The sequence below is a fragment of the Drechmeria coniospora genome, chromosome 03 (genome assembly GCF_001625195.1).
Source record: "Drechmeria coniospora strain ARSEF 6962 chromosome 03, whole genome shotgun sequence".
Taxonomy (NCBI): domain Eukaryota; kingdom Fungi; phylum Ascomycota; class Sordariomycetes; order Hypocreales; family Ophiocordycipitaceae; genus Drechmeria; species Drechmeria coniospora.
In genome coordinates, this window is record NC_054391.1 from 5,022,901 (window position 1) to 5,036,409 (window position 13,509).

The 13,509-nt window shown below is 63.8% G+C and overlaps 3 protein-coding genes across 3 annotated transcripts; all 3 read left to right on the top strand.

Moving 5' to 3' along the window:
- Positions 1–247: 247 nt before the first annotated feature.
- On the top strand, positions 248–1,129 carry DCS_07076 (uncharacterized protein; the record flags this gene model as incomplete). Its single annotated transcript, XM_040804362.1, has 4 exons — positions 248–332; positions 377–523; positions 718–842; positions 965–1,129. 4 exons carry the CDS (start codon positions 248–250, stop codon positions 1,127–1,129), a joined length of 522 nt encoding a protein of 173 aa, XP_040654466.1.
- Positions 1,130–1,783: 654 nt separating this feature from the next.
- DCS_07077 (uncharacterized protein) lies at positions 1,784–4,005 on the top strand (the record flags this gene model as incomplete). Its single annotated transcript, XM_040804363.1, has 2 exons — positions 1,784–2,684; positions 3,098–4,005. 2 exons carry the CDS (start codon positions 1,784–1,786, stop codon positions 4,003–4,005), a joined length of 1,809 nt encoding a protein of 602 aa, XP_040654467.1.
- Positions 4,006–7,698: 3,693 nt separating this feature from the next.
- Positions 7,699–13,335, top strand: DCS_07078 (transcription factor bZIP; the record flags this gene model as incomplete). The annotated part of the gene is made up of 7 exons (XM_040804364.1): positions 7,699–8,641; positions 9,146–9,333; positions 9,398–10,423; positions 11,165–11,703; positions 12,012–12,508; positions 12,576–13,153; positions 13,216–13,335. The coding sequence occupies 7 exons, from the start codon at positions 7,699–7,701 to the stop codon at positions 13,333–13,335; spliced, it is 3,891 nt and encodes a 1,296-aa protein (XP_040654468.1).
- Positions 13,336–13,509: the final 174 nt, after the last annotated feature.

Genomic DNA, 13,509 nt, shown 5'->3' on the forward strand with positions numbered 1-13,509 from the left:
CGGGTGCTCCGCAGCCACTGACGATGGTCGGGGCTCTCAGATGCCGTCCGATGCTCCTGGGAGGGGGCGTGCAGGGAGAGTGCAGAGTGCGAGGTCCCGCCGACGCGAGAGGGCCAACCATTCCGTCGTCGGTTCGAAAAGTCGTCCCACGACGCCCATCCGCCCAGGGCCGCTCGGCCAGGGACGCCGCGTGACGGCCACCCCTCTCCCCGTCACCGTCGAGTCACCGTCGAGTCCAGGTCACGTCATGATCAAGGCCGACATTGACGACGACGCCTCGCACTCTGCTCGTGCTCCGGGTGGAACGGATGCCGGGGTGTCGTCGCGAAGGCGTGAAGCGAAATGAAACAGAGTGGCCGTACCTGCACGGGCCAAGGTGCATCGAAGCGTCATGGCGACGATGCGGGACAGGAAAACAGCCCCCACGACCCGGCACATTCTCCAACCAAGGAGGAGGAGGAGGAGGAGGAGAAGAAGGAGATGGAGGCCGGAGCTCGAGGCCAAGGTGGTGGCGAGCCAGGCCGTGACGGAGCGACCCCTTGCACCACCTGCCCGAAAGTCCTCCCCCCCCATCCCACCTCGCGTATCCCACCTGCTGGCGGCCAATGGCCTCTGGCAGCCTCCAATGGCCTCATAGTCAAGGACAGCAGGTTCCTTCCGCTTCCCTGCGCCGGACGCCCGGTGGCTTCGGCAGCGGGTCGGCGAGACCTTGCCAAGTGCTGCAGCCACGACTCGATGAGGACCAGCGACGGCATCCACGTCCGCCACCGGTAGGCACCTACGAGCAGGAGCACCCAGGCACTGCAAGTAAGTACAGTAGGGGCAAGTACAGCACGCCTGCCGTAGGTCGTTTCGCCGGCCGCACCCGTACCGGCTTCAGTACCAGCCTCGCGCTCGCGCTCGTACCACTACTCGCACATGGGTGGAAGGCTGCACGGGGCGTGGTGTACATGTACCATGCCAGGTCCGACGTGAACTGCAGGCGCTACATGGGCGGTACCTTGGGCGCTCGCACCGTGACATGACGAGTACATGTGCTCGCACAGCGCCGACCGAAGCGTACCTGCCATCGGATGCTCCTTTGGCAGGGGCAGGTGCAGACGCTCATGGTGCACGTGTGTACGTCTAATTTGCATTTGATTGCCAGTGTATTGACAGTGCAATGACAGTGCAATGACAGTGCATCGACAGTGCAATGACAGTGCCATGACGTGTAATGACAGTGCATAGACAGTGCATTGACAGTGAGTGTAATGACAGTGTAATGGCAGTGTAGTGACAGTGCAACGACAGTTTAAAGACTGTGTAGTGACAGTGAATTGACAGTGAGTGTAATGACGGTGTAATGACAGTGTAATGACAGTGCAACGACAGTGTAATGATGGTGCAACGACATTGCAACGACAGTGCAACGACAGTATACTCCGTACTCCATGTGACAGATGCTCCGTCTGCCAGTATGGACCCGTACACCGTGAGTGACCAGTAATGACCATGACCCTGGACGACCCACCAAGACACCATACACCTACCCCTGCGGCAAAACTCCCCCTCCCCTCCTCCCCCTCCCTCCTCCCTCCCCTCCCTGGCCGCTCGCCGCCGTCGCCCGCCCATCCGCCCATCTCCGCCTTTTCGCCAGCGAAAGCGAGGCGCGCGCACCGAGAACTGGCGGTCGGCCACCTCCCACCGGCGGGGCGCTTCGACCAGGCACCGCGTCGGACCTGGGCGCACCCTACCGTACGCATCCTGTCCGCCTTTGCCCACTCGACCTGCTCGGATACGGATGCGACCTCGATGGCTGTTTCAAGACCTGCCTGCGTCGACGGCAAACGCACGCATCACCGACGGCCGCTCCTGTAGGGGGCGCGCGAGCGGCGAGGCGGCCACGGCAGCCCACTCGCCCTCGTCGGCAGAGTCCTTTGTCGGCGACGCTCTCCGCCCTACGGTCCGACGACGCGAAGCAACCAAGACGGCCAGGCCAGCATGCGCCGCCACGACGGCAAGGCTGTCTGCCGAGTCACATATGACCAACTCTCCGGGCGTGTCTTGGGTGGTGGTACCGCCCGTCGGCAGGGAAGCGGCCAATGATTTCGCATCGACGGTGAATCGGCTGGACGGCGACGTGACGGCTCGCCACGAGAAGCCAAGGGACAGGATTCGGAGCGCCGAACATGGCATCGCAGCACCGCCGTCTGCCGTCGAGGCTGCCCCTGCGGCGGAACACCCGCCCCGCCGTGCCTCCCACCATTCTCGGCATCGTCGCCGTGGGGAAATGCACGGAATGGAAGCACGCGGAGCGGACGATGCGTCATGGCCACTGGTACCTGCTGCACGTGCCGTTTGTGGGTGCCGCTCTCGTACGGGCAAGGAGGAGAAGCACTCGTCGGAGCGCAGCATGCCTGCCCCTGGCACCCACTCACCAGGTATCAAGGTAGTTGGTCGTACGAGCACCGACACGCCGCACAGGACGGAGTCCGGAGCGCCAGCAGGCATGATTCCCCACTGGCGACGTTGGGGCTCGGAGCACGCGGGCGAGGAGTCTCCCGAAGGCCGGGCGATTTCGGCAATGCTCATTGGCCGGCTCGGTCTCGCCTCCATCTGCACGGTACAACCACATCCATCAAGTACTTACAGTACATGCATGCACATGGACACGTACGGGGCCAGCATGGCACGACGCACCGGTACGGAGCACTGGCAGCCGTAGGGGTAGGTAGGTGTTGGTGGTGCGGTGGACGCCGGTGCCTGCTGTGCACCGACGGCGCATGTGCGTGCGCGCAGAGTTGAGCGGCAGCACCTATTTCCAGCGTCACACCCACTGCTACCGTAGCAGCGGCCGGGGGGTAGGGAACCCTTTTCTCGTTGTATCCCGACACAATCTCGGGGTCCATCTCTCGTTTCCCTTGCCGCGTGACCAATAAAGTGGCAGCAGCGCCGTCGTATTCCGTACCTGTGTGCAGCAATACATGTACGTCGACATGCTGGTGCACCTGCCGTGCGCTGGGCACTGTATTGCGTGCGTGCTGTATTTGCATCTCGGCGGATATATGCCCTGGTACATGCATGCAAGTGCAAGCACAAGTACGGTTTTCTGCAGTCCAGGGCCCTACAGCACAGCACAGCGCAGCGCAACTCAGCACAGCTCAGCGCAGCAAAGCACAGCATGGCACAGCACAGCACAGCACAGCAAAGCACAGCACAACAAAGCACAGCATGGCACAACAAAGCATAGCAAAGCACAGCAAAGCACAGCAAAGCACAGCAAAGCACAGCAAAGCACAGCAAAGCACAGCAAAGCACAGCAAAGCACAGCAAAGCACAGCAAAGCACAGCACAGCAAAGCAAAGCAAAGCACAGCAAGCACAGCACAGCACAGCACAGCAAAGCACAGCAAAGCACAGCAAAGCACAGCAAAGCACAGCAAAGTACAGCACGTCACGGCACGGCACAGCACTCCATAGCATGGCACAGTCCAGCACGGCACAGCACGGCACTGTCCAAGCACAGCACAGCACGGTACAGCACGGCACAGCACGGTACGGCGCAGCACAGTGCGCATCGTCCACGCCCGTGGTCCGCGAGCACACCAAGCTCCTCCGATCACGTCCTTTGCTCGCGGAACCCTCTGGACGGATGCCTACCTTGTTCGGAGCATCGAGCACATCCAAACATGCGACGCGGCCAATGACAACCTCGCGCGACTGCCAGGTCCCCGGACCCCGACACCCTTCCCCGGCGTGGGGGACGTCGAATCCCTGCTCGTCACCCTTCCACGCCCCTCCCCCCTGCGGATGGCCTCGCAAACCCCTCTCAGCCCTATCGACAAACCGACAGCGTCCATCCCTGCGACGTGCTGCTGGCGGCGAGCGCACCTGCTTGCACCGTGCTGCTCTGCATCTTCCGTCTCGATCCGTCCCCGTCACGCAAGCGGCATGGCCATCTGCGCTGCTTACTCCGAGCATCCCGCCTCGTCCCCTCTTGGCCCAGCCACGGACTCGCAGGTGATTCCCGCTCCACTCGCGCACCCATCTGCCGGCCCTGCGTGACTTGCCGTCGGCGACGCCGAGGGACCACGAAACGCAGCACGTCGGTTGTGCTCTGCAGCCTATTCGTGATGCCACGGGCACGACCGAATGAAGCTGCTCGTAAGGGCCGACGCACGCTCGATGCGACGCTGCCTCGACCACCGAGGACCCTGCCTCGACACGGCTCCTGCATGCACACGCTCCGTGCCTGTCCTTGGACCGCATTGACCACGACGAGCGGCTTCTCGACATTGCCACCAACCGCTCCAAGGTATCCAAGGCATCCAGCCGGCGTCTTGGTGGCCGGGACGCGAAGCTTGAGCCAGCGGCCCCCCCTCCCCCGCCCGGATGGGCGTTTGGCAGCATGCACGGGCCGTGGGGGGAGACGACGGCACCACGCTCGACACACCACGCTCGACACACCACGCCGTCTGTGCGACCTCCCGTCACTCGACTGCGGGAATTGAAGCTCGCCGGAGTGGCGGGACGGAGGAGGGCATGGTCATGATTGGAGCGAGCCCGAGGGAAGGGGGTGCCTCGTCGACCATTGCTCGGCGACGAGCGACGAGGAATCCGCTCCGATGCCGCTTGGCCTCGACGGCCTGGGCGAGATGCAACCATTGATTGGATGCCACCTCGTGCCGCCGACGTTTCGACGTCCCTCGAGCGGGAAGCCGTCGCCATGGCCACACCTGGGCGGTGCCAATCCACCCACGCGCGCCAACGGCCAACGTCAGGTCGAGGCACGTTGGACACGAGGACGAGCACAGCCGGTTGATGGGCGATGGGCGATGGGCGACGGGCGAAATGCTGGCCGGTGTTGGGCCGACGCGCCACGCCACGGCGTCGGTGGCACCCTACAATCGGCCTCGCCAGGCACGCCGACCCGCCCAAGCACGTACTTAGGTCCAGGGCCGTTCACCCCCAAGAAGGCCAAGCTCCAGCGCGCGGGGGACCCCCGCAGTCACTAGCACCGACGCGGGCGTAGCGGCGCTGAGCATCTTGGAGTCGTGAGAACCTTATTCTTCCCCCCCGAGACTCGTCGCGGCCGCCGACCTCGAGGCTGACGGGAGACGGAGCACCGGCGTGGCGGGCGTCGTCCATCGGTCCTGGATGGCCCATTCCCAGCGACCCGCCTCCGACAAGGCCAGAGGGAGAGGCCGCCGAGCACTCGCAGGGCGGCCAGGGCCTGCGCGGCACCCACGCCGGACGTGGAGCTGGCCACCGCCGATGGGCGTGGGGAGGGGGAGAATCGCGAGGGAGGGGCCGAGGAGGGGCGTCGTCCAACCTCCGTCATCGGTGTCGACCCCACGTCCGAAAGTCCGAGCCATCGTCCTCGCTCGGCGACGGCATTCCGGGCAACGAGCGACGAGCAAGGTGAGCGGTGGGCTGGCTCGGAAACGCAGTCGATCCTCCGTTCCGTGGCGAGTCTTTGAGACGGTCGTCCGAAGGGCTTGTCGAATCGCCGAGGGGCTCATTGCACTCGAGCTCCTACGGTCAAGGGTCGAGGCGGGGAGCCGCCGATGGAGATGGCGCGACGGACCACAGAACGCTCCTGCCTGCCGCGCGGGAGGGCAGGTGGGGCGGGGGCCAGGCACGGCGGGGGCAGGCACGGCGGGGCGAGCACGGGCTGGCTCAACCAACCGCCCCATGGGCGCAGACCCTATTGGTGGGCGCCGGCAACAAGTCCGTCCGAACCTCCCTCCCAGGGTGCAGGAGCCAAGGGCACCCATGCCCGCCGGCGCGAGCAGGAGCACCGGCGGCGAGTGCCTGCGCATTTCCCACCACGAGCACGAGCGCGCGCTCCGTACTGGCTGCTCGCCACGGGCACTGCTCTTGCACTGGGGCGCACTGTAATTCCCTGTATCTGCACGCCATCGCACCGTGTCGCACGTGTACCTGGCACTCACCAGCACGGCATCACACATGCACCCGCAGCTATTGTGCATGTTTCTGCGCGGTGTTGTACTTGCGTGCACCTGCAGACCTTGACAAACCTTTACATGTGCCTACAGTAAGTACAGCAACACTGGCAGGGTGCTGCCGTAGGTACCCTGCGTTCGAGTTGGCCTGGCGACTCTTTGCCGTCGCCTGCTGCCGCTCCTCCCCTTCCAGGCATGGTGGAATGGCAGACTGCTGCAAGCATGCCTTTCACGGCGTGTGCCGATTCTTGCACGTGTACGGAGCATGTCGCCCATGCATGCGCGTGAGAGAGATGGGCTTTCGTGTGGCAATGCAGGCGTTTCTCATCTCCATGGCCGCATTTTTGCTTGGATATTCCAGCTGCCGGTGAAAAGATGGTCTTGCCGCACAAACTCCTACCGCTGCGGTATCTGGCGCCGATGCCGGTACCAGCCAACGCCGAAATGCATGTGCTCCCCGTAGTAGTTAGTCACGAGTACCTCCAGCAGCACATATATGTACATGGACACAAACCAAGGTACGGAGAACGGAGTAGTACAGTAGGTAATAGACTAATAATAGTACGAACTTGCAAGTACGGAGTAGCACTACCTGCTATTATGGGCTGTACCTTGCCATGCCGTGCTGAGTACCTGGTACGTAGCGCTGCGCGTAGGTGCGAGCACTTGGCCAAAGTACCTACACGTACAGAACCTACCTTAGTAGTAGTAGGCACCTGGCATGCGGCGAACAGCACAGAATACCTAGTACCTACAACAGCACGTGCGCCAACGCGAACCTACTAACCTACCTGCGCTGTACATGCGGTGGACCGCCAAACGGCACCATGCGGGGACGCTGGCATGTGCTGCTTGGTACCCGTAGTCGCCTGTTGGAGCCGTCGTGCTGCTGGCGCCCCCCTTGGTCCAGATGCTCTCCTGCGTGCCGTGCCTGGTTGCATGTGATGGCTCGATTCCGCGACTTGTTGATATTAATAGCCGCCACGCGGTCGGCCATCTACAGACGACGGGACACGTGCTGGGCTCGCACATGTAGATGGGTGTTCGGGCAGTCACGCAAGTACGGCGTACGGACCCGTCTTTGTAAGAATCTCTTGCCGGATCCCTTGCCGTGCAGCTACTGTACATGCCGCTCCACCGGGGAGGATGGGGATCCAGGTCGGCCGTCGCATGGCGCATCGTACTTGCAGTCAAGGTGCGGAGCGTCTCTGACCGGCCCGGTCGATGGTTGCCTCCCGTTTTGGGCGCGAAAGCAGTTTGCGCTTTGCTGCGACGACACAAGCAGCAGGGAAGCGACGAGTCGGCGGCGACTTGATCGGATGCGCATGCCACAGGGAGCGTGGCTGCCCCTGCGATGGACGTGCTGACATGCCAAGGTAACGAGTAATAATAATACCTATTCTTGTCCTCCCTCCTGCTCCTCCTGCCACCACGCACCTAGCGCTAGGTAGCGCTGTGTACAGGTGCCTGCAGGCGAAGCCCGACGACGCCCCCAGCGCACCGGCAGCGCACTGGCTCGCAGGGCACTCGCAGGGCACTCGCTGCGCAATTGCAGTTCGCCCACGGTGTGCGTACATGCACTTACAGTATGTGCATGCACCACTGCGCGGCGCGTGTGCTCCGTACCTTTGCGATGCCGTGCTCCGTACGCCGCACCGTGCCCCCTACACCCACGGCACTTGCTCACCGATTGGTGCTGGGTGCGGTAGACTTGATAGGGCTGAGGATGAATCAGATGTCTCGCCGTCGCGATGCCCCCAACCACATGTCGGCGGTCTCGCCGTTCATTGGCCTCCGGAGACGATGGGCCGGATGGCGGTTCCCGTAACGGGGGCGTGCGCCGGCGGAGCTTGTCGACGGTTTGGGCCTTGCTCGCCGCGCCGGCGGAAAACGGTGGACCGGAACAGGAGGGAGGCGCCGAAGCCAGGGGCTGCGCCGGTGCCTGGTTTCCAAAATTGGCGCCGCAATACTTGCACCTCGTGCGCCGTGCACCGAGATGGCAGCACCGTCGACCTCCAGGGGTCTTTTGTAGCACGCTTCGGTGGAATGGCGATGGAAGGAAACGTCGACCGCAAGGCGGCTCGTACGGCCATGGCACGCTTCTAGCACCATGTCGCCTGACAACCATCGACCACCGCCACGGAAGAGACGACTTCCGACCATGCCACGGCCGGCATCGACGAGTCAATCTCCGAGCCCGTCGCGATGCCCTCATCAGCCGACGGGGAAGCCATCCGCGACCAATCAGAGGAGAGCATCGCGCGACGGGGCAGAGCTCGGCATGCGATTGCGCACACCCGCACGTGCACCTCGACAGAGTCCCACTCAGCTGCAATGGCAGCGCCGCAGCGCCTGCGCACGAGTGCTCGCCGTACGGAGTGGTTGTTGTCCTGCTTCCACACACAGAAGATGCGTACCAAGGGCAGGCAAGCCGAGTCGATCGCCCCTCGCAAAAAAAAAAAAAGACTGTTCGTTGGGCCGTTGGGCCGTTGGGCCGTGGCGAGGTGCAGTGCTGTGCCCGTGGAGGCGCATGGCCAAACCTGCATGCTCGTTTGGCCTCGACGAGAAACAAAAACGAAGCATGGCGAAGCCACAAAAACATGGCACGCCGGAATCGTCGACATCCGACGTGCCTGGGGGGAGCAAACGAGGAGCCTCGCGGACGCTGGCGTGATGCCAAGTGGCCAAAGGTAGGTAGGTAGGCAAATGCCAAAATACGCGAGCCAACACGGAGGGGCGCATGCGTTTCGCCGGGAAGGGGTTTCGTACTTTCGCGTACCTACCTACCGCACGGCAGGCACACGTAGGCGTGGCGGTAGTAGCAGGTACTTGGCAGGTACTCTACACTATGTGATTGCTGCACAAGCGGGTGCAAGCATTCCGTGCAGCACATGTGCATGTACGTTGTGGTTGTACTGTAGTTGTACGGAGTACTGTAGTTGTAATAGTTGTAGTTGTACAAGGAGTATTATTAGTTGTGCATGTACTCTGTACGGAGCACATGTATGTACGGAGCACATGTACGGAGCACATGTATTAGTTGTGCAGGTTATACGGAGTAGATGGTGATAATAAATGTACTCCGTCCGTACTCCGTACATGTACTCCCTACTCTGTGCAGCACTCCGCTCACCTACTCGTGCATGTACTCTGTACTTGCGTGCTTGAACCAAAAATAGACACTGACAAACCGGACAGCACGGCACACGGACCAGACACGGTGCAGGGGGTGGGGTGGGCATCTGCTGAGGAAGGAGGAGCCTGCTGCCCTGCCGGCTGGAGCCAGAGCCGAGGACGCAGCGGAGGAGGAGCGCTCCAAAACTCCCCCCCCCAAGACTCCCCCCACACAATCACCCCCTCCCGACGACCTCGTCCTCGTCGAGTGGGTGGGTGGGCGAGTGGGGACGGCCGTGGTCGCTCTGCTTCCCCGTCACCGTCTCCGCCTCCCAGTCTCCCGTCTCCCGTCTCCCGTCTCCAGCCTCTTTCGAATTCATCCTGCCAGCAACCATTAGTGCCACCGCAGAGTACGAGGACAAGGAGCGGCGACGACTCCTACGAGGATGCCGGCCCGCCACCGAGACGTGCTTCCCCGGCCCACCCTGCTGCCGGCGGCAAGCCGTCGACGGAGGCGCACGGGCGATGGGCGGCGGCGACGAGGACACGGTGCGGCAACGGTTCGCTCGTCGTGCCGCGTCGCTCGTCGCTCGCCTGCCGTTCCCTATTTCGTTGCCGTCCTGGAGGATGCCGCGGCGAATGGACGTGGGCGACCCGCCGGAATCCGTGGACGCCGGGGGCGCCATTCCTGCAGGCCATGAGCATCCCTCGACGGCGAGGAAGCCATTCGTCGCCCCCCCCCCCTCCCCCGACGTCGCCCGGGACCGTGACTCTCCGGCGGCGAGACAAGGGGCCAAGGTGCACGTCGCCGCAGTCGACGCCCTCGGCGGTGCAGGCCAGGCAGCGCAAGGACGCCGCCGTTGGCATCGGCAGGTGAGGAGGCTGGCCGCCCACGGACAGGGGGGAGACGATGCACGAGGAGCCGTCCCAGTCACCAGTCACACGAGCCCGGCAACCGCTAAGCCTGTTCGAGCCCGCCTCGAACCTGCGTCGCATTCTCCCGGGTTCCACGGGCTAGCGCATCGGCGCGCCGTTGGATCATCGGAAGATGCGGCGGCCGACGAGGTCGAGCGTCTCGGAAACGGATGGAATGCCAGCCGTCCAATGCCGACAAGCCAGCCAGCGTCTTGGAGAAAGCCGCCCAGCAGCGGCCCGAGGTCGCGTGCTCATCCTCTGCGCTCGCAAAGGAGCTGGCGGGCGCACGGCAGCGGGCAATACGAACGGCACGGATGCGTGACGGCATTTGGGGGCCGGCAGGAGAGGCGAGGAGAGGCGAAGAGAGGCGAGGCGAGGCAAAGAGAGACGAGGCGAGGCAAAGAGAGGCGAGGCAAGGCTGAGGCGTCGTCCCTTTGGCCATGCGTCGTCTGTCGCACAGCCTTGCGACACGGCCAAACGGCGAGCCAAGGCAGACCAGCCCCCTTTGGGCCGTCGTGTCATGATTATTATTAGGGCCGCCGCACTATTTCGGGTGCCTGGATTCTAGTGCCAGGTGAAGCTTCGACTCGGGGGCAGCCATGCCCTTGTCCGCTTAGCGGTTCGACGCGATGCGCCGTGGCACCTGGGCAGACGCCGTGTTGACACGCACGGCGTTCGCGGCGAGCGCACAGTACGGCGCACGGAGTGCCGGATGGAACAGACGCAGCACGGCCAGTGCAGGCAGCAGTGGCCAGTACCACCTAGTAGTATGCTGTCCGTATCGTAGTATGCTGTCCGTTTCGTACAGTGCAGGCAGACCACCGAGTAGGTGCTCCGTACAGTCACTTGACAAAAGTGACGATTCAGTTTTGGTAGCGCCACTCCTACAAATTGAATCGACATTTTTGCCACCCCACTGTACCTCTACTGTACTGTACTGTACAGTAAGTGCTAGGTACCTAGTAGGCACTCGTACCTGTAGAGGCACGTTCAACGGTACGAGCAACATTACCGCACGCTGGTGCAAGCCGAGCCTCGGGGCGGATTCGCTTCCTCGTTCCCGTGGCGAGCACGAGTACCTCGCGGGTCACGGTACGCCAACGTCGCCGTCCCCGCCTCCCCGCCATCGGGTACAGGTACTCGTCCGTGACTAGCACAGGCACCTGGTACCTGCCTAGTACCTGCTAGGCAACTGGAGGACCGCCGAGCACAGCCATCCCGCTCTCCGGCTCCCCCCCAAGAAGCGACCACGACGACCGCTGCGCGCGCCGCCCACCACAGCTGCACCCATCACCGCCCACCGCCGCCCGTCACCACCCACACACCTCCACCACCACCTCCACTTCCACCCACCTCCACCTCCACCCATCACCACCCGCCTCCACCCATCACCATCCATCACGACGACGACGACGACGACGACGACGATCCCACCTCTCGCTCGCGACACCCCCCCCGCACCCCCCTCCCCCCGCCCCATACCTAGGTCTGCATGTGCATGCGTGTGCAGGCCCATGTCATGTCCGCTGCCTGCAGGTCGGCCGACAGGCCAGCGCGGAGCGTGAGCAGATCGCCCGTTTGCGAGCCCCCCAGGCACGGCCAAGGCGGGAGTGCGAGCTGCCCTCGCAGGGTGGTGTCCCCGCTGCCGTGCGACGCTGCCTCGCCCGCCCTGTGCCTTCATCGGAGCCTGCGCAGCCGTACATGGCAGCCCTGGCCGGCGCTCTGCGGTCGGGGGGCTCGTCGAGACTGGGGGTGCCATGGTGCGGTGCCCTGCCGTGGGCTGCGCTGCAGACGGACCGGACCAGACCAGACCAGACCTGATCCCGTTTCTGTTTCCGTCCTGGCCGGCAGTGTTGCGTCCTGGAGATATTTAACTTGAGCCTCCCTCCCCCGTCGACCCGGTGCCGAGCTGGACCTTTTCCCTCCCCATCAGCGAAGCCATCTTGGACGCGTGCCCTTTCCTACCTGCGTGTGCCTGCCTACCTTTATCCTTATACCTTCATCGACTCCCCCCCCCTCGGATACGCACGCCCAGCAGCATTGCATTCGACATCATCTTCGACATCACCTTCAACATCACCTTCAACATCACCTCCGACATCACCCTCGACATCACCTTCGACATCACCTTCGACATCACCTTCGACATCACCTTCGACATCATCTTCGACATCATCTTCGACATCATCCTCGACCGACATCATCCTCGACGTCACCTGCCTGGCGACTTCACCACCGGCTCGCCCCCCGCCTCTCCCGCCCGTCCCTCTCCCCTCCCTCCGCCCGCCGAGATCGACACGTACCATCGAATGACGCAGCACTGTGGGCTTGACTCGCACGCCATGTCCATGTTCGCCATGCCCCAGCACGCCTACGCCTACGGCCCGTCACCGGCGCCCGCTCGGCACTACGCCACCCACGGCACGAGCAGCGCCTTCAGCAGCTCGGCGCACCCCGACGAGGACTGGACCAAAATCTCCGACCTCGCCGAGCGCAGGAGGATACAGAACCGCATCGCCCAGCGCAACTACCGTATGACCCCTCGCCTCCACCGGCCGCCGAGGCGAGCGACGCAGCTGACGTAGGGTGGCAACGGCAGGCAAGAAGCTCAAGCGCAGGCTCGAAGATCTCGAACGCCGCGCCGGTTCCTCGGACGAAGGCGAGCCCGACAAGAAGCGGACCCTCGGCGCGAGCAAGGGCGGCAAGCGGCAGCAGGCCGCGGCCAAGGCGCGCAAGACGCCCGCCAAGCCGCCGACGCCCGCCAAGCCGGCCGCCCAGCAGCAGCAGCAGCAGCAGCAGCAGCAGCAGTTCACGCCGCCCATGGACGCCGCCGACGACGTCGTCTTCACCTCGCCCGTCTACGGCGAGCGCGACCGGTCCCGCACGCCGCCCATCTTCTCCTACACGCCCTACCCGGCGCCCGACGAGCTGCTGCTCGACCCCTACGCCTCGGCCCAGCCGTACCCGAACATGGCGGCGCCCTCGGACCCGTACCCGACCTACCTCGCCGCCGCCTCGGCCATGCCGTCGACGCTGCCGTCGATGACGCACTTTACCGAGGCCCTCAAGAGGGAGTCGTACCCGAGCGACGCCGGCATGAGCTCCTACCTCCACTACGCCTTCATGCCGGGCGTCGAGATGACGCTGCCGGGCCCGTACGACGCCTCGCACCCTCATGTGAGTCTCGCCCGGTGCCTCCCCCGTGGCCGAGAGGGCTCACGCTGACGACGGGCGACCAGACGCCTCCGCTGTCGCACTCGTACGATCACTCGGCCTCGTGCTCCGAGACCGGCTACGAGTACCCGACGACACCCCTGTCGATGCCGGGCTCTCCTGGCACCGTCGTGCAACAGCAGTGATGAGCGGCGGCGCGTGGTCACCCCTTTTCATCATCATGACGACCATCTTCATCACCAGAATCTTCATCACCAACATCGTCATTACCACCATCATCATAACCGCCATCATCACCGCCTCCACCTCCACCACCACCATCATCACCACCACCACCACCACCACCACCACCATCATCA